The 20,912-nt window shown below is 42.8% G+C and overlaps 2 protein-coding genes and 1 long non-coding RNA gene across 6 annotated transcripts in view; 1 reads left to right on the plus strand and 2 right to left on the minus strand.

The window, feature by feature from the left end:
- Nucleotides 1–3,822, minus strand: part of LOC105890040 (nucleus accumbens-associated protein 2) — a 31,552-nt gene extending 27,730 nt beyond the window's left edge. The window contains exon 1 of one of the 3 annotated variants that reach the window (XM_031577367.2): nt 3,265–3,822. The gene's annotated coding sequence lies outside the window, so the exon portion shown is untranslated. Of the gene's footprint in view, nt 1–3,066 lie in introns of all 3 variants that reach the window. The other 2 variants (XM_012816036.3, XM_012816029.3) reach the window with 2 other exon arrangements.
- Nucleotides 3,823–5,091: 1,269 nt separating this feature from the next.
- On the minus strand, nt 5,092–8,656 carry tmem250 (transmembrane protein 250). The gene is made up of 2 exons (XM_012826363.3): nt 8,511–8,656; nt 5,092–7,893 (listed from the first exon to the last, which is right to left on the minus strand). Exon 2 carries the CDS (start codon nt 7,703–7,705, stop codon nt 7,286–7,288), a length of 420 nt encoding a protein of 139 aa, XP_012681817.1. The 5' UTR covers nt 7,706–7,893; nt 8,511–8,656; the 3' UTR covers nt 5,092–7,285.
- A 1,626-nt stretch (nt 8,657–10,282) lies between these two features.
- LOC116222823 overlaps nt 10,283–20,912 on the plus strand; it is an 18,600-nt gene continuing 7,970 nt past the window's right edge. For both annotated transcript variants that reach the window (XR_004164793.2, XR_004164794.2), the window contains exon 1: nt 10,283–13,006. This is a non-coding gene — a long non-coding RNA (uncharacterized LOC116222823). The remainder of the gene's footprint in view (nt 13,007–20,912) is intronic.

The raw sequence follows: 20,912 nt of genomic DNA on the forward strand, positions 1-20,912 counted from the left end.
ACACACACACACACACACACACACACACACACACACACACACACACACACACACACACACACACACACACACAATCCTCTCATAGAGCTCTGGCCAAGAACTGTGGACGTGCAGAAACCACCACACTCTCTCCGCAAACACACAGCACACACACTCCTGCCACTTGGACATGACACAGCGATCAGCCCCATATACAGTGTGTGTGTCTCTCTCTCTCTCTCTGTGTGTGTGTTAAATATATCTGTACTGTATGTATTTGTATTTGACATATGTTTGACTAGATCTATATGTAAGTGAGAGAGCATGTGTGTCTATGTGATAGAAATAGCATGTGTTTAAAAGGTGCTATATGTAGACATTTTAGTGTAAAGCATAAAGAACTTACAAATTCAATTAGAAATAGCAACAGAATGTGAAGAAACAACTGTTTTGACATTACACCAAAAATGCCTTTTTAGCTCACTAGCCAACAGCTAGCTAGGTTTACATTTACTACCTATAAATGCTTCACGAGAGACATGGGGCCCCTATTTTCATTGACGGGAAGTGAGCAAAGCAACGAGCAATGAGCAAAGTCCATCAGGCATGAACTAAAGCTAATTTAATTATAAAATAATTTTGTTAATTTAATAGCATGAGCGATATCCTAAGTGCTAACATGGGTTGGTGACCGCAATGCTCCCACACGCCACACAATAGCTTTAGTTCATACACAACAGACTTTGCTTGTTGCTCATTGCTTTGCCTTTTGCCGGTTAATGAAATCAGGGCCCATTGTTTTGTGTTTGGGCGTGACAGTGTGTATGTTTGAGAGTGGCTATGTATACATGTTTTTGAATATGTTTTATGTGTGTGTGAGAGAGCTCCTACGTGACAAACAGTGTTTCCACATGTATAGGTGCTGCTGTGCATATCTGAGTGTGACTGAGTGTGTACGTGTGTGTGTGTGTGTGTGTGTGTATGTGTATGTGTATAGTATGTGTGTAGGTCTGTGTGTGTATGTGTACAGTATGCCGATATCATTACTCTTATCAAGAGATAAGGAACAGAGCAAAGTCTGGGGAGTCAGAGCCATGGCTCTCCTATCGATCTTGTCTCTCTGTCCTGGGCCGCTGCATAGAGAAGCCAGCACATGAGCACATGTTTAACTGTGGGGCCTTTAGGGTGGGGGCAAACCATGCCACATAAACCCGGCGGCAGCAGCCCAACTCACACTACCCCCTCCAGCAGGCCCCCCACTCACCATTGCCCCCCTTCTCCTTGTGGAATGTTTAGTAGTGCAGTGTCTGGGGAGGGCAACCCAGGACACCAGAGCACAAATACAGCTGTTGAGCGTCATCAGAAACCTGGCAGACAGCCAACACGAGGACAGTGAAGGTTATCGTTTAGGAAAGAAAAGAAAAAAAAAAAAACAGGACACGCGTCCTTATGTGTCGGGTCACAAACTTAAACGACACACACACACACGACATGTGGGCCACACATGACTACTTTTAAAGAGAGACAATAAGGAACCGAACAACGGCAACAAAAGAGTTCCTGTCCGGCCGCAGTGCTGATCAGGAACTGACTCCAGTGGTGGTGGCAGAGAGGCACGGTTGTATTTCACGTCTTTGCTTATTGGGAGAAGAAGCTGGGCTGAGTTTTACACGCTTTGGTGTGGGCCTGCGACACTGGAAACTCTCCACAGTGGGACGGAGTCACACAGGAGGCAGGCCAACTCACTCAGTCTCCTCACACCTATCCTCTAGCCAACCCCCACAGCAAGAGAAGCCACATGTATGTATTTTACATGGGGGCTAAGCACACGTGTGCTATTGCCAAGTGCATTCAGTCTGAAACAGACAGAAAGAGAGAGAGAGAGAGAAGATAACTGAGTTAAAGAAAGATAGGGAGAAAGACAGAATGGGAAGAGAGAGAGGAAATGACGAGGAAATATGTGTTAAAAGAGTGAGAGGGAGACAGTACGAGGGTATGTGTCAGTGTGTGTGTGCGTGTGTGTGTGTGTGACTGAAAAACACAGGAAATGCCATGAGGCACATGCAACTTGCATAGGAAAGGAGGCATTGTGCCCAGTCACATGGCAAGGCTTCATGAAAACCAGACTGTGACACATGCTAGTCAGCAGAGAGAGGTTAAGGAGCCACACACTCCCTCACCAAGACTAACAGCTTGGACCAGGATCATTAAACGTTTTAACATTGCAAAAGTACGTCCCAGTTTCCTGGTGGGAAGATAAATGTAATTCTACATCTGTATTATGTGTATTTGAATACAGAAATGTTTTGGTGGGTTGGCCTTACTGAAGTTCAACACCTATGCATCACATAAATATTAGGAATTACAATGTTAGAGACAACTAACCTAACTTTGAATTTAACAAAATCCGCTAAAATGATAAATGAAGTACTACTTTCGTTCCCAATTTCGAACACGAAATTATTAAAGCAAACACTAAGTTAATGTAATGTGTCAACATAACCTCAAAAAGTCCTGTAATTGACCCGTAATAGACAAACTAATTGGATCCTGATGGACAGAAATAGCGCAGCCTATTATTTACATGAAGAACATTTCCTCTGTCCAGTGAAAGTATTATTGTAATGGCAAGACCCCACATTCCCCTGCACAGTCTTAAACTGAGTGCCATGACAGGTCACTGAATTCTGCAAAGGTGGAAAAACTTCGACCATTATTAATTTTTTCGACAAGGCCCATCTATCACCATGCCGCTTTAAAAGCAAACATATGGACCCATATGGGTGAAAACTATTTCCACCAAAGGCTAAATGACTATCCGTTCGAGGTGCGTTTTAGAATGGTTTGACACAGACTGTGAGCGATTTCTTATCACACCACACAACACTCAAAATATTTTAGGGATAAAAGTGTCATTGTAACGTTACAGTGAGAGCTGTACAAAGCCAGGGCCTATACGGTACTCTCGGAGACTGCCAACATTCCTGCGCTGCTGAGTTTTATTTTGGGGGAATGAAGTTGCATTATCAAATCAATGTCATGATGCGGAGTGTACCAACACGTCAAAATATACTAAAATTCACTTACATCAAGCAGCGAAGTCAACCAACAACAAGGATTCTGATTATTGTTCCATCCGGGCGACGTAACGTTTATAAAATAATACGGCAGATATATAAAAAATTAAGTAGTTCTTCAACGAGGAAATAAAACACTGAGACCGCGTCACACAATCATGCGATGTAAAATATCAAGCGATGATAAGAAGGAAGGATATTTTTTTACCCGATGTATCTCTCCGCCATAAAATTCTTCCTCTGGTCCGTACTGTTATTTCTTCCGATGCAAAGTTTGCAGGGTCCTTATTTGCCCAGCCAGGCCCCTGCTTCACCTCGTTTGATAGCTCTTTCCCTAGCTTTCTGCCCCCATCTCTCTCTCTCCCTCCCTCTCTCTCTCTTTCTCACTCTCTCTCTCTCTTTCTATACTGCGTGCCTCTTTCCAAGTCCAGGAAGTGATTTCGTCTCACATGGACGGCAGCTGAACTGCGCTTAGCCTGACATCATGCGCGCATCGGTTAGGAGTTTTTAAAGACACAGACGATGCATACTGTACTGTAGCTAACATATTAAGAGAGACAGGAGAGCCGAAATCGACCAATGACAATGGCTACCGGCCCATGACCGGTGTCCAAAACCCGGTGCCGGCAGAATGAGGATAGAATGCTGCCAAGTTGTACAAGTTGATTACCGACATTGCAAGTGATACAGATGCAGTATTTGATGTATAGATCCATGAATACTGATAATCATAGTCCTGAACACTAATATGCCTGTGGACCTTCAACGGGAGTTTACAGTAATTCCACGCGTTCTTGAGTATTACCTCTGCGTCAGGCTATGGGCTACTGTGTTCTCAAGGAATTGCCAGCCATGAGTCACCCGGTCGGCAAATACATTAGTTGATGACGACTTGCTGGATGTAATGGTGTTATGGCATTGACTTACAGGTGCATCTATTTACACCGAGAGTAAAAATAAGTTTTCATAGAACAGCCATTTCAGTGAATTAGTGCATGTGTAAATGATGACGATGTCAACAGAACAACAGTAATTATAACAATGATAGGCTAATATGTCTGCAAGGTGTTGGTATCTGTCCTATCCTATTCAGATATCTGTGAAGGCTGTAATTCCTTTTACAGATACAAATATACAGATATTGATTTGTATGTGGCATCTGTGCCACTACGGTGATTGTAGTGGAAAAGGAAAATGAATTAAAATCATTTTCTAACTGAAGAAAAGTAGATAAATCCAGGGGAGTGTAGCACCCAGAAACAGGGTCAGGAGTGATGGTAAGGAATCTGATGAGTGCAAGCGACAGAGGGGTCTGGTGTGGTGACAAGGCGGCAGATATGGATGATTAACTATAGTCCCATGCCAAACAGCAGTGGATTCCCTGGAGAGGATCCTTCATAGCATAGACACTAACACGATACCTTGAGCTCATTTTCAAGCAACAGTATCCTTATGTCTCACATACCAGTGCAGGATCTCAGATGAAGCCAGCAGTTTTCGTTTGTTATGCTCTTACTGTCATCACAGTGACAGTGCAAATTCAGTATGCAAAACCCATGCTATAACAGGTCCTCTTATTAAACTCATCCATCTGACCCAAAGCAGTGCCACACGTGTGTAAGTGCAGCACAGTCAAAGTGGTAACAGGAACTAGATTGCGGTTTATGACATCCAGTCATAATGACATGTTGTGTTTTGAGAGTTCCAGGGGGAAAAGTAGCAACTAGCGACTGGGGTGGCTACAATGACTACAGCCAGGAGTGCTCAGGTCCTTTGTCATCAACATCCTCTGCCTTGCATTGAGACGGATCGAACCTGGGACTGGATGCCCCCAGATGACGCAGCTACGGGTGGAGGGAAAATTGCAACATTTAGTGCAATTCCCAGGAATACGTGTGAATTCTACTAACCATTTCTTGTGTGATTGCTATATGTGATCCCGTCTATCTAAGAGGGGTATTTGTATATTTGTATCTGTATTTTCAGGAAAGGTCACCATGTAACATCAGTTACAGCAAAGACAAGCCGACAGAAGTTAGTTTAAAAAAACAAACATTTAATACATTTAGTCATCAATGTACTTCCTGAGAGGCCTTTAGATTTGAAGCATTAAAGTCCCCAAAATAGAGCTCTCCATCAGACAGACAGGCCAGGGTGAATCTCTGCATGTCGTTCGCGAGTGCTCAGGACGACATGCGCGTTCAGAGTTGAAGGATGGCGTTTGACAGGAGTGATGTGGTCGCACTAACACCGTTTGGCAGCTCCAGTGGCACCACTTCCTTGCGCCTCTACATCCAGATTGTGCTGCCATGTGTGTGATGCCCTGTTCTCCAATGCCACGGCTGTCGATTCATTACCAACACAAAGGGTCACACTAAAATGTTTGATTTGCCAAGTATGAGGCATATGATGTCTTGATCCCAGAACAAAGAGCGCTTGTGCTTCTCCTCAGTGGGCTCCTGCCAAAGTTTGGTGCGTAATGCCCCACAATGAAACATGGGCATCACACCACTTTGGTTGGCAGTACAGAAGGGGGGGGGAGCATTGGGCATGGTGCTACTGGCCTCAGAATACTGAAGGAGGCAACAATCTGTTTTAGAATGAGGGCTTCATTGAACATGTGACTCAGGACTACAGTTTCAGGGCCAACCACAAGAGGTCACAATACAAACCTTCAAGACACAGCTAATGACCGCGCAACGCACTGGTGAGGGACATATTGCAACAAATAAGCAGCGCAAACTGTACATTTCAAATATCTGTACACAAAACACACAAATGTTCCATTGCGCATCATATAAAACATCAGCATAATTGAATGTTAAAAAAATCAAACAAACAAACAAACAAACGAGAAAAACATAGCTGAACAAGTTTAGTTACAGAGACTTCAAGTACACTTACAGTGGCCCCAGAAAGTATTTCGACACTTCAGCCACACTTGCATAAAAAAAACAGCAAAAACTAAATGCCGTTTAAAAACGAAAGATAGCATACATACATGTCCAAATCCAAATAGTCCACATAAAGAATCTTGTTTGGTTATAAATGATAAAACAATAGAGACATAGTCCTAAATGAAGACAAAAAAGTATTTGGACATTTAAGAGAGGCTTCACAAAAGGTCACAGTTACAATGTTTAAGTATTTCATTTGTCAACCTTTAGTTTGCAGCTTGCAGAATTGCTGGGAAACATCTGGGCACTGAATAAACATATTTCTCTACTAGCTGTGCTGAAAATGTCCTCCATATTTTTGCCAGCAAAGCTTTCATTTCATCCACACTAGTGCATCACTGAGCTGAAATGCTTTCTCTTCACGGCATCCAATAGGACCTCAATGAGACTGAAGTCAGGGCTCTGGGAGGGTCATTCAAAGACAAGCATGCATTCATGCCTCTGATCCTTAGCCTGCTGAAAGATCCACTTCTGTTGCTTGAATAATTGTTTGGCTGATTTCTTTCAGTTTGCATCAAAACCTCCTTGATACGCTTCAGTGTTTAAGATTCCATTAATAAATAATAAAATAACATTCCCCTACACCATGGAAAGAAAAGCAACCCCATACTAAGACACTCTCACCTCTACCTCCTTAATGCAGTCTGTGTGGAATTCCTTCCCCTAGCTTTCTCCACACAGGCTTTCCAGCAGATCCATGAGGGTTCAATTTAGACTCCTCTTACCACCACAACCCCCCTCCCCCAAACCTTCTGTCTTTCTGTGCAAAGTCTCTTGCAAACTTTATTCTATCTGTCTTATTCTTAGAGCTTTTGAAAGGTTTACACCACATCACTCCCCCTCGATATCCATACCTATGACCCGGTTTCAAATGGTTTGTGAGTTAGAAGGGTTATGCTCATTAATTCTTAGGAGAAAACCCGATGTATTTATTTTAGTACAACATATTTCTGGAGTAGTACTAAATGTGATTTTCTATGGAAATAATACCAACTTATCCAACATGTTATTAAATCAATTTGTGAAATTGCGATCATGGACGTTTTTTGATGGTTTAACTGTCCAAAATTCTTTTTGGGACACTGTATGTCTGCTCCATGAACTCTTTTCCCCAAAAGTTCCCTTTCAGAGTTTCCCTTCAGGCCAGCGCGTAAGGTCAGCGTGCTTCCTCAAGCTCTGCACCATGTGGCCCCACTCTGCCGAAGGTCCCTAAAGGTCCCTTTTCAGTGTTAGAGAGTTGTCTGCTCCTGTGCGTGCCCATGTCCAGTGGACCTACATGTCCACGAAGACCATGAAGCACCAGCCAAGGCCTCCCACCAGGAACATGGTGACGTGCATGCTGTAGATGAAGAGGTCGTTGAGGAGGCTGAAGTCCAGGCGCTGGTGGCCTAGCAGCAGCAGGATGATGGACAGCTTGTACTGCAGCCGCAGGAAGATACGCACGCCCACGTACTGCAGGCAGAACAGGGCCGACAGCGCCACCCACAGGAGAGACGTGAACAGGCTGCAGCCGAAGTAGAGCAGGAAGCGGACAAAGCCGTACATCCAGCGGGACTTCAGGTACAGGTCGAAGTTGTTGTACTTGGAGCGCACCAGCTGGGCGGTGCGGGCCGGGCCGCAGGCCGAGTGCATGCAGGTAGTGTGGGGGCCATGGAAGGAGCGAACCCGCCGAGGGATGGGGATCACAGGCATGGATGGGCTAGGCGAGCCCCAGGCTGCGGCGCGGCCCAGCTGCAGGTCTGCTCTGCTGATGGCCAGACTGAGCTCCTCATCATCAGCACACCTGCAGGTCTCCGGTACAGCAGAACATCGCTCACGGTCACAACGGTCTATCTGGCATCGTTTAGAGTGTCTGGGGCTGTGTCCATGGTAACACAACTCTACAAACAATGCAATTCAAACATTAGTAAACATGTCATACACCTGCCTCTCACCTCATTGTGAGAAAACCAGACATAATTTAAATATATCCACCTAAGATGTAAATATAAACTCTCTCTCAAAGAGGCACTAACGCCAGCACCCTCACTCTCTCTTTCTCTACACACACCAATAGAAACAAACAGTCGAACAGAAAATGTACAACATAAGTAACTGCTGTCATGACAATAACAACCCCAGTTTGATCACAGTTTTTTCTGTAGCTTTCAAGAGGGAAAGCTATAAACAACATAGACCAAAAGTCATGTGGGCCACCACGACTTGCACATTGTTCTTCATTTTATCTTGCCTACTCTTCTACCCGACCAGAAAATACAGTAGTATCAAGTAATTCATATCCGTGACGAGAGAAAGAGTTTTTCAAAAGATCGTCCTAACATCAAAAGCAAATAAAACTGAAAAGTCTGTTTCAATGTCGTCTTTAAACCCCTTGTCAAACGCTAGTGAGCTCAAGCACGAATGCATTGGCTAACCAATCTGTAGCTAGCCATCTAAACAAGGGCGCTACGATTTGCAAGACTGCTATAGACATCAAACACATTGACAACATAATTACCAAGATGCAGTCTCTGCAAGTGTTCCTTAACACGTGTGTGGGTTTAGAATCATGTCAGCAAGAAGATCAGTTAACATGTGGAAATTCAGCAATGGCTTGCAATAGTTAATTCAGATGCGAAGTCATGGGCGTTGCGAAATACGGCATGTCGCAAAAATCATGTCGCACAGTGTTGTCACAACAACGCGTCCAGCCAGTGCTATCCTTCAATGCTGTGATTTGTATTGTATGCAATACGGGGAGAATGACACCGTTCAACAGTCCGCATCGTAAGTACTCTTTTAAGACTTGAAAATGTACTTGTATTTCTGTTACAATAAGAACAATAATGCAAGAAATATGCTATTTCTATCTCACTTTGAGGGGCTCACAGCCTATTACAAATGGCCATTTTCTCATGTAAACAGCTTGGTTAGGCTTCCCACTACCTACATAACTTTCATACTCACCATAAACTCACCAACAGAACCTTCCTTAATAAAAACTGACAGTGTGATAGCACTCAATTTAGCCCAGACACAGATCCCTTTCAGTTCAGAACCTCAAATGCTACAGGGATCATGGTATCTAATGTCAAATAGTTGCCCATATATATTAAACTCCAGTGTTTTCATTTTAGTTGACCTACTGCACAGTCACACAGAATAGTTACACACTAAATCATACACTGATTTAGTGTATTGCATTTTCAGTGTAACAGGTTAACCCTGTCAGGGGGAACTTCACATTTCAGTCTAAACTTTGTGTTCGAAATATGATCAATTGTGGTAATGCAATTTTTTTGTACCACCACCTACGAGTGGGTATTAAGAAACAGATAGAGTTTAGTGTATAAGTGAAGGTCATACTTCAGCACACTGCTTGTCCAAGATCTACCCATAAGGATGAGAAACAGATAGAGTTTAGTGTATAAGTGAAGGTCATTCTTCAGCACTCGTTTTCTGCTTGTCCCAGATTTCCCCATAAGGATGAGGTCATACGCCCATAATCAGTGGATGACATGATTGTGCCTGTGGTCCTTTCCCTCGTGTTTTGGATGTTCTTGTGTGTTGTGTGATCGTGGTCAGTAGAGAAGAACATTAGTTCCTGCATGATCCTTTGAGACCACCTGCGTCGATGGAACACTGTAACAGTCAGGTTCAGTCCCACAGTGGATATTAATTATCATTTATTTTCATGTCGTCCTTTATTGCAGACTGATAGTCTATATTATATGTATATATGGAAATTAGAAATAAATACAGATACAGCAGGGAAAAGATAATGGCAATTAATGTAAAATAACAATGAAAATGACAAGGAATATAAAATAAATATTATGTCTTAAGCATATCAATTATGTATATACATAATACAGTATTTTATTGTGTTTAAGTTTATGCATTGGACACACTTTTTTATCCAAAGCAACTTACAATAAACATACATATAACAATAAATATACAATAAACAAACATATAATTGAGAGCATACTACTACTTATAATAATGGTAATAAATGCATTTTAATGATCATAGATTAATTAATTTTGATGCATAAACAAACCATGAACATTTAAGACTTTCATCACAGAATAAAAAAATCTCTGTCCAATGTCAGCAGAAAAAGGGAAATGAGTGTAATTCATAAAATTGAGTATGGAGGCAAGAAACAATGTAGAAGACCCCTGGGCTGTCAGTGGCGCTGTGGAGGTCTGTTGCCTGCCTTCTCTGACAGTCGCGTGCAGTGCTACAACCACAGCACCAGCACCAGCGGGTAGCCAACAGCGGCACATGGCAGGCGTTCTCCCGTAACGGCATTCCTCACTGAGGAGCAGTGATGATGCTGTATGCTGGAACCATCAGGACAAGCCCGGAAACGTCCATCTCCAGCGGGCTACATCTTCCAGCAGGCCAGGCCCTCCAAGCAATGGAGTGTGTGCATAATGGTCCGCTGCAGTGCCTGGATCACTTTCTCCATCCTTTGGCACAATGGTCATCCAACTTCTGACATCTATGTGGCGAGTTAGCCAGGGAGAATGCACAGCAGGTTGGAAAGTTCGGTCTTAATGCAGCTCCTGTGCCCCAAAGCCCATTCATCCCCAGGACAATTTGTCTAAACACTCAAAACAAGCAAACGTCTGGTCTGTCAAAACTAAGACAGTGAGGGTGACAGCTACACGATAGCTAACCCAGGCATAAACAGCTTAACACATGAACAAAATAATAACAGTTATGCATGGTAACACTAGACAAAACGTATGCACATAATTAGACATTTTCATATAACAGCGAAGAACACACTGAATTCTGGGAACTACATTATGCACAAACAGGAAAGCACACTACCCCCCCTGCCCTGCTGCTGAAGGGCCCGCAGTCCATGATTATACCATTCAATTGCGTCTGTGATTGAATTATATTGTTCAGTTGCAGGCATCGCAAGTTACGGTTCGAGGGCGGTAAAATGTATTCATTATGCGATCAGCCACAGTTTTAGTACATTCAACATAAAATAAAAAGACACAGCGCCCTTTCTGCTGACTGGCAAGTTGCTGTTTACGCCGTGCTCTCTAATGTAGCCTATGTACATATCTGCCCCTCAAATGAGATCCACTGTGGTTGGACATGTTGATTCAAATCTGTAATTTGTTTATAATTTCACACATTCCAAGTAGTTAAAATGATGGAATACCTCGCAACAGTAAGTGACAGTCTGACATAGAAATGTGTCTAGTGTTGCATAAAAAGTCCAGACTCTAATTTTATGGTCATAAGTCACATTATCTAGGCTTCCAATGAATTAATTTACACTGAGAGCCTTCCAGCTCCTAACTTTACAAGGGTGAGCCCTAGCTTCCATATTTGGATCTCTTGTCCACTTTTTTGCAAAAGCTTCTGCATGTGTGTATGTTTGTTAATGACTGTGTGTGTGTGTCTTATATGTGCGCGTTCACCCACATAAACTTGCACTCACCTCTGCTTAACTTTTCCAGCACGGCGAGCAACCTTCAGGGAGCAGATTTATGGCATGGCCGTTAGATTACATCCTGCTTGTTTGTCAGCAGACCAGTCGTGCTCCGCGGAGACGCAGCTCGCCGGATAAATCATAAACACGGACGCGTTTTTAAAAAGACTTTATTACACTCGTTAATGGCGCGCCTGATCACTTTGCCTAGGATTTAAAGGTATATTATGCAAAATCAGAAAAACAAACCTTATAATACTTAATCAAACATGCATAAAGCTGTCACATGGGCTAAATAAATTCTCCCAATTAACTTGCTTCAAGATTGTGATTGCTTTTACTAATTTAATCAACACTGTAATAATTTGAGCGCCTGCCAAGATTAATGACAGACTTGGACACTGAGATAGAAGGAGAGGCAGGAAGGACTTCTAGGGTGACTGGTGATAATTAAAGTGGATGGGCATCCTTTGGAGAAGGCAGCCCTCACCCCCACCCCCTTGTGTGTTGCTGAAGTTCTCAGCAGTCAGCCTCCTCCGCTGGCATTATCCCTCAGAACTGTTCCTCATCATCCCAACATCTGTGTGGTCCTGATGCTGGCTTCAGTCCGAAGCACCTCGGAACCACCTCTCCTGATGCAGTCACTCCAGTGTTAACCTCCACTTGTGTGAAACCTCACATCTGCGTCTCAGCTACGTGATTTATTCACCGTCATAACGACGCAGTTTACCACTTGCAGAGGGAGGTCTGGCTCAGAGTATTAATTAGTGAGGGATCAATAATCTGCGGCGTGTCAGAGGAGAGTAGACAAGTCATAATGTATTTATCACAATGATTGTGATTTTTAAAGCAGTGTTCACCTGTTAAGTGAGAATGAATGATGTGTAAAACAAAGGACCATTTGATTTAGGAATACTGTAGGGTCAATGCAAGGTCCCTGTCAATATGAGTAGTACATTATCAGTCTGTTTGAAATGATACTGTGGTTATTTATGACTTTCTGTGGATAATTAGGCAATTAAGAGAGGTAAAAGAGGGGAAATTGTGAACTAGAATGTTCACAGGCTTTCTACTTGGTAATGAACTAATGCACTGCAATATTCAGAAACACCATAAGAGGGCAGTATTTGCACATCATTATAATGGTCTCTGTGTCCATCATCAGGTAGAATGTAAAGGTGGTTTGTAGTCTATATCGTTGGAAAATGTGTAGGCAACACTGATAAAAAATGAGTATTTTTAGAATAATAAATATTTGATATCATGATACTGAAAAACTTACTTACAAGATCTAAAATGGAAAATGTGTGCAGTGTGATTTAAAAAAAATAAACAATATAATTCATATCATGATACTGAAGATGTTATAATTTCACAATAACTACATTTTGTTGTAATTATTAATTCTCTCTTTGTTTTACTCCTAACGTGCTTGTTGCAAGTGCCTCGGCAGAGGAAACCGTTTGACCTCTTCTGGACTTGAGACTAAGTGGCATGACCCAGTGACTGGTCTGAATTGATAAGAGGCCAACAAATACAAGATTAAAGAGGTAAGATGTCAAAATCCTCTTAGAAAACTCAGAAATACTCTGGAGGTAAATCAATTAATTCATTACCTAAGTAGAGGTGAGAGCGGAAAGACAAATTAAATCAATTATGAGGAGCTCATAAGGGCCAAGGGACTTTAATTAAAAGCAGTTTAATTAAAGACTCGCAGGGATGTGGCGCCGGGAGCTTGTTTAACGCATCCCCACAGGCCAGAGAGCCAGGGGTTAGTGCCCAGTGTCCAGCCTCTTCCAGGGCCTGCAAGGACGAGGCCAGGCCTGGGAAGCCTATCATGTCTGGGTCTCCCGGGCGTCTGGTCTGGTGGCAGGGCTGGACTCACAGCTGTGGTGGTGGGGGGAAAATCGCAAATGAGAAACAAAGGGAAACAGTGTTGTGTGTTTGAGAAATGGTAATGTCCTTCTAGTGCCGCAACGCTCCGATTGCACACCTTTCCCTGGCTGGGGGCGCAGTAGAGACGAGGTTAAAAGCAAACTGACCTTTTTCTGCAGGGATTTGAATTGCTTTTCTCCCCTGTTCACCTTCGCTGTGGGACATTGTTTTTACTCTGGACTCAAGCGAAGGGACGCAGATCTGTGTTACAAATCTGGCCTGATTGTCCCTATGCCAGTTATTCCTCCCTCTCACTCTCCCTCTCTCTCTTTTTCTGTATTCCTTTCTCATTTCCTCTCTCTCTCTCTCTCTCTCTCTCTCTTCCTCTCACTCGCTCTCTCTCTACAATGCCATGCCACCATCTGTTGTCATTAAACATGATTCCCTGGCCTTGGCTGTCTTGTTATTTATTGCTGTCATTTTAGACACTTTTTATCAGTACTGCATATATTTGCATATGTAGACGCACTCACAAAAGGCCAAAGCAGGAAATATTTTTAAAGCCTTCTTGAGTGGTGTGGAGATGCGGGCATTTGTATGCATAAATAGACAAGAATATTTCATTTAAAATGATGCATATTGTTGTTTTAATGTCTCAGGAACCATTCCTATGGCTCAATCAATTTCTTTCAGTTATACCACTCTTATTTTATTTTGGTTATAAAAATAGATAATTTCTTAACTGATAATTTAAACATTATGATGATGGTGCAGCAGTAAACAAATTCCAAATTGGTATTGTTTGCAGTCCTTCTCCATTTTAAGAAATTAGATATTATTTCAATATCTACAGAAGAATACACATGATCCATCCTGCCCACTACACCAGAGTCATATCATATGTGAACTCCTTCATGAACTCAACATGGATAACAATATTGTCACAAAGTGTGTGTGTGTGTGTGTGTGTGTGTGTGTGTGTGTGTGTGTGTGTGGTTCAGTGTGTGAATGTGACAGTGTGTAAATATCAGCTGTATGTGTGAGACACACACAAGCTACATAAAGCATCCCAGAGTCCCTCCAAGGTCACATGTCCATATCTACAGTTAAACATGTGGATGTAACTAACTCTCTCTCTCTCTCTTTCTCCTTCGTTCTCTCTCTTTTCTCTCCCTCTCCCCCTTCCTCTTCAGATTGCTTGTTGTGGGTGCTAATCCCTGGCATAAGGGGACTGCTGGGATTAGGATGCAGTGGTAACATCTGCAGAGGGCTGAGGGGGTTGGGAGGGGAGGGGGGGTTTGGATAGTCCGAGGTTGAGCCCAAGATTTCCTGGATTTCCTGGGATGTCAATAAAAGTCCGGGGGATGTCAATATGGTCATCACGGCCAAAGAGCTTTAGGCAGTTTCTATTTATGGTCATGTTCACATACGTGGTGTAGTCAAGCACAGTTTCTGACAATATAGAACATATAGAACATTTTTTTTTTACAAATACATTGAGTGATTTCCAAAATAAATTAAGGACAATCCAGTACTATGTCTTTAATGAAGCCAAATAATTAAAATGACTTAATTTAAACTAAGTTCAGTAAAAAAACATTTATATTATTTGTGGAAATAATATAATTTGATGGGGAAGAAAAGAAACAGAAATGCAAGGAAAAGAAAGTAAACAAAGTGAGGAGCGGGGAAGGAGGGGGGGGGGGGGGAATCAATTACGCCAATGCTGTGCACAGGGGGGGTCCTAGCCTGCATCTGGTGCATCGTACATATATTCATAATTTTCCGGGTGATATACATGGAGCCCCGAATGCCCAGGGTGTGTGCATGATTTAGTGGTGGCAAGCGACGCAGGATTACTCTCTTGGCTTCGGCGACGCTGGTAGTTTGCAGAGGGAAGAAGCTTGCATCAACAAGAACTGATTTACGCTACTGAACAGATGGTAGAGAAATTGCTCTGTTTGGAAAAGACGTGCAATTTATTCTTGTTGACATTGTGTGCAGTGCAAGCTTTTTTTTGTCTGTCCTCACTACAAAGACAGTGAGTGAACGAGAGAGAGAGAGAGAGAACGAGAGAGGGCAAATGCTGTTTTTGCGTGATCAGAAAAGCCAGCTTTCAGATCATTAGGTGGATGTCAGCACTGTAAAGCTGGAGCCATGGTTGTGCACTGATTGAGTATCAAACGTACGTGCGCATGTGTGTGTGGTGTTGCATAAACTATGTGTCTGTGGAAAAAGTTGTCTCAGTGATAAGCAGAAAGGTATAGATTCTAAGTGTAAATTTAGTTAAAAAAGTTGAAAAGTTAATGGTTCACTGCTATCAGAAAAAATAAATGCAACTCTGGATCCCTCTGTGAACAACTATAGACCTGCACCAAATCTTCCTTTTATAGCTACGAGAAAGCTGTTTTCAATCAACTCAGAAATGTATTTTAACTCAAGCTGTTTTTTCAATCAGGCTTCTGACATCACCACAGTTTGAAATGGCTTGTATAAAAGTGTTAAATGATATATGGCTGAATACTGATTCAGGTTGGAAAATTGAGTAGCACTTTCAGGAGCAGTCCTTTATTGGTTCAGGTCTTATTTAGAAGGCTGGAGTAACTTTCTAACCATTGGCAGTTATGAATCTGATAGAGTGGCCATGACATGTGGAGTTCCCCAGGGATCAGTTCTCAGACCTCCACTATTCAATCTATATGCTGCCTTTGGGCTAAATTCTACAGAATAAAATTGATTGCATTTATGCAGATGATACACAGATATATCTGGTTCTCTCTCACAAGATGACTACAGCCCAATAGACTCACTGTGTCAATGTTAAAGAGCCAAAATGTTCTTAAATTAAATAAGGACAAAACAGAGATTATTCTGTTAGGCAACAAAGAGAATTTAGCATAAGTAAGCATTAGCAAACACTTTCGACTCTGGGGCTCTGGAAACCAAGTCCGAAATCTTGGCTTTCTAGTATTCAGATCTCATTTTCACCATATCACAGCAATTACCAAAACAGCTTTCTGTCACCTTAAAAAAGACCTTTAAAAAAGCTGCTGCATATTCAAAATGCTGCTGCCAGAGTTTTACCCAGGACCAAGAGAACAGAACACGTTACTCCGGTTCTAAAATCTTTACACTGGCCTCCAGTCAGTTACAGAATAGAAGTGCTGTCACTAGTCTATAAAGTACTGAATGGTTTGGACCCAGGATACATCTCAGGATATGTTTAAAGAATATAAACCAAGTAGGGCTCTTAGATCCAAACCAAAATCTAGTACTGCACTTACTTTAATTATATTACTTTTAATTATGTACTGTGTCCTTTTATTCTATAGTTTTGCTCTCTGAAGCACTTTATTTTTCTTGCTATGCCTGGTGTATGTGAGAGTGTGTGTGTGAGTATTTATGTGTGTCTGTGTGTGGGCGCCATGTGCATGTGTAAGTACATGTCTATGTGTGTGTGTGTGTGTGTGAGAGAGAGAGAGAAAGGGAGAGAGAGCAAGGAGAGAGAGAGAGAGAGAGAGAGAGAGACTACACTCAGTTGACTCACTGACTGCAGAACCTGTCCAGCCAGCCCCACACTGGACAGATTAGACCCATCTGATGTGTTGCCTACCAGAGAAGACAGGAGAAGAGAGAGGGAAGTAAGAAAGGAGAGGAGAGGAGAGAGGAAAGGAAGAGAGGAGAGGGGAGTAAGAAAGGCCATTAAAGTAAAGGATAAAAAGAGGAGAGGAGAAGAGAGGGAATGGAAGGAGAGAAGAGATGAGTGGAGTGGAGAGGACAGAGTGGAGGATGGGAGAAGAAAGGATAGGATAGAAAGAGAAAAGACAGAGGAAGAGAAGAGAAGAGGTGAGGAGAGGAGTGGAGAGAAAAGAATGCTCCTCCTTTATTAAACCCCTCACCTAACCCCCTCACTCACACACACACACACACACACACACACACACACACACACACACACACACACACACACAAACTCACACGTGATAGAGGGAGAGAAATTGAACACTTCTTTATGAAACCATTGTTTAACTTTCTCACACAATTAAACCACTTAAACAAAAAAACATTGAACCCTCCAACTGACAAAGTTTACGCCATTACATTCAGGGTTGTAAAGGTTACTTTTGAAATGACTTGAATAAGCGGCAGATTACTAGTTACCCTGATAAAAATGTAATAACTAATGTGACTATTTTTGTAACAAACAAACAAATATGTAGTAATGTAACTTACTACATTTGATTACTTTGATTACTTTTGATTAAGGAGGTGGTGCAAATTGAAACAAGAGAATCAATCAAAACCAAATGCTAAATGAATGGAGCCTGTCTAGAAAGTGATTAAATGCAACAAAAAATTGTTAATGTTTCAGACAGAGTGTGATTAGAGAGTTCAGTATGAGATTAATAGATCTATTGTCTATCTAAATGTGAATCTATTCTAGTAGACCCCTAACATTATGAATATTGAAAATGAACATAAGAGGTCCTCTTTAAAAACCGCCACAGCCTCAGCTGGACCCGCCCCCAGTAACAAAAGAGAGAAGGGGAGGAGTCCTGAGGTGACAGTAGAGAGGAAGAGAGGAGAGGAGGAGAATAGAAAAACAGATCAGAAGAGAACAGAGAATAGAGAGGAGAGGAGAGAGATGGGAATAAGAGAAGAGACGAGAAAAGGGGAGGGGAGGAGTGGAGTGGAGTGTGGAGATCAGGAAACTTTGGGGCTTACTGCTTCAGCTAATCCTCCCTGGCTGGCTGCTGCGTCTTTAACCCCAATCTGCGCTCATCCTCTGGGAGATTTCACCGCTGAACAGCCTTATTTGTTGTGGCTGCGCACAGAGAGGTACACCCAGCTCTGGACAGGGTCTCCCCCACGGAGAGAGAGAAACACACCCAGCTCTGCACAGGGTCTCACACCACAGAGAGAGAGAGAAACACACCCAGCTCTGGACAGGGTCTCACACCACAGAGAGAGAAACACACCCAGCTCTGCACAGGGTCTCACACCACAGAGAGAGAGAGAAACACACCCAGCTCTGGACAGGGTCTCACACCACAGAGAGAGAAACACACCCAGCTCTGCACAGGGTCACACCACAGGGAGACACTCTGCTTTCTGTTGTCTGAAGATGAGATGGTGTCACAGAAGCAAACATCTCCAGCTTGGTTCCTCGCATGGGCAGCTCTTGGCCCCTTTGTGATGCTCATGTTACTTCCTCTATGCACAGCACACATGGATGGAAGAAGTCAATTTGAATGTTGTCGGTTATTAGGTGCTTAGTTGAGATAAGGTTGTGATAAGAGCATATCCTTCAAGCTTACTAAGTTTGAAAGATATGCTCTTCCTTTCTGTCCCTGATGTCTTATGACTGCAATATGCATTTTGGTGCATACACAAATTCCTTTGTTGTAATGAGTAACATGAGGAACATATAATCAGGGCTTTGGGGACTTGACAGACATGAGCCACAATGTAACATACATGGCCTAAGCAGTAGCAGGAAAGGCTGCTGACATACTGTCCATAATTGACACCATGGGATGGAGCATGCAAGGACAATAATAGCAAAACGGAAGGATGTATACAGTGCACTTTTTCCTAGTCTTGATAGAAATTAGCAAATACTGGTTGGATCAACATGTCTTTCACTGACATAATGGGACTGTGTGATGAGTTGAGTTTGTAATAAGAAGGTGCTTGGATTTGTTACTTGACCCTTGTGGTTCTTGTAACTTTCCCCAATGCCGTGAATCAATCTGCAGTCTCACACCTGTGTTGCCTGGAGGTTTTTACCACAGTGTCTTCGGTAAAGTGAATGCCTCCAACATTTCACTGACCTCAACCAGGGACACTCCGACACCCTACAGTCTGACTCAGGAATAAATCAGTCTGCCAGTTCTGTCTGAGAAACACCAGTTCAGGGACAGAACCTATTCCAGAGGAAGCCTCCGCCAAGGGGCTGCGTGTGTATCGAGTGTGTATCGAGTGTGTCTGTCTCTGAGGGTAGGACAGTTGCCAGTTTAAAGCCCCACTGAGTTAAAGGCCTTGCTGCATTATTATAAAGTGATTGGGGGGGGTTGAGGCTGTTAATTTTAACTGCCCTGCAGAGAGAGAGAAGGGTCAGCACTAACGAGCCCCCCCACACTGAAGGCTTCTGCTCATGCCAGCTATTAAACTACAGCCAGGTTAGGGCCCCCGCATGGAAGAACAAGTGACGTTGTAGCTCAGTGTGTGTATGTGTTTGTGTGTGGGTCGATGTGTGTGCGACTGTGTGTTAGAGACAGAGTGTGTTTATTTGTGTGTGTGGGGGTGAGTATGTATTTAACGGTGTGTCTTTATGGCCCTGTGTTTATGTGTGCATGTGTGTGTGTGTGTGATAGGGTGAGGGGGGTTGTTGTCTGCGTGAGTATGTGTCTATGTTGCAGGTGTGTGTGTGTGTGTGTGTGTGTTGGGGTGATGGGGGTCGCCCAGCCCTACCTAAAGGTCTGGGACCACCATTAGCCAGATTGGCCTGGGGAGGTCACTATGGGTCAATTGTAGTGTCAATTCGCTGACCCGCCCCGATTGGACTCCTGCCGTGAAATCGGTGTGTGCCGGCGGCATCTGAGTTATGGGAACGGCAGGAGCTCGCTGCATTAACACAGAAAAATCTATCAGTTCGCCCTTCATGATTTACACACCTGCCCATACCAACCCCCTGGCCTCCCCGCCCAGCTGAAGTGGGCCTCTTAAACGCATGCAGATTTATGTGGCGACTAATTCACTGTATTTGGGTAGAGAGCATATTGATATCTGAACAATGCATATTGCATGATTTTTGTCCTAGTACCTGCCTCGCTAAAAGCCTAGGGTAAGACTAACATGATTTACAAACTACATAAAACTTTTTTTCTGAAATCGAGCGAGTCGGCATTAACTAAAATAGGACCAGTGCCAAGTAAGTGGTCCAGTTATAAGTCTTTATGTAATGGTATTAACAGATATTAATAATATCTATTGCAATAGGTGACTTTTTGGTGTATTTCGTATGTTCGTACATTGGTATGTTTCTAAAATTGAGTGGATCTTCATCAGCTAAAATAGCAATTGCACCAACTCCAAATGAGTGGTCCGGTCTCAAGCCTTTATGTAACATATAAACAAATAGTTATTCAGATGGGTAACTGATTGATAGGTTCTTTTAATTTTCTTTTAATTCAGTGTGTGTGTGCATTAACTAAAACAGCACCAATTCCAAATGAGCGGTCTCATTTCGAGGCTTTATGTAACGGCATAAACAGGTAGGTAACTGACTGGTCGATTCCTGTTTCGTTTTTCTTGAATGGATTATCTGGATGAACTAAACTAGGAATAGCTCCCATTTCAAACTAGTGGTCTAGTAGCAAAGCTTCACGTAATGCTATGAACAGGTCGTTTTCAGGGGAGGTAACTGGTCTACAAACGCTTGTTTTGCACACAGTGAAACTCACTCATGAATGTTAATGGCAAAAATACCCCACATGCGTCGTGGAGCAGAACGTGGCCCCAAAAGAATCGCTTCGGTTTCAGCAATCTCAACACGCGATTTAATCCATCACAACGCTA

This window comes from Clupea harengus, chromosome 12, assembly GCF_900700415.2.
Source record: "Clupea harengus chromosome 12, Ch_v2.0.2, whole genome shotgun sequence".
NCBI classification, from domain to species: Eukaryota; Metazoa; Chordata; class Actinopteri; order Clupeiformes; family Clupeidae; genus Clupea; species Clupea harengus.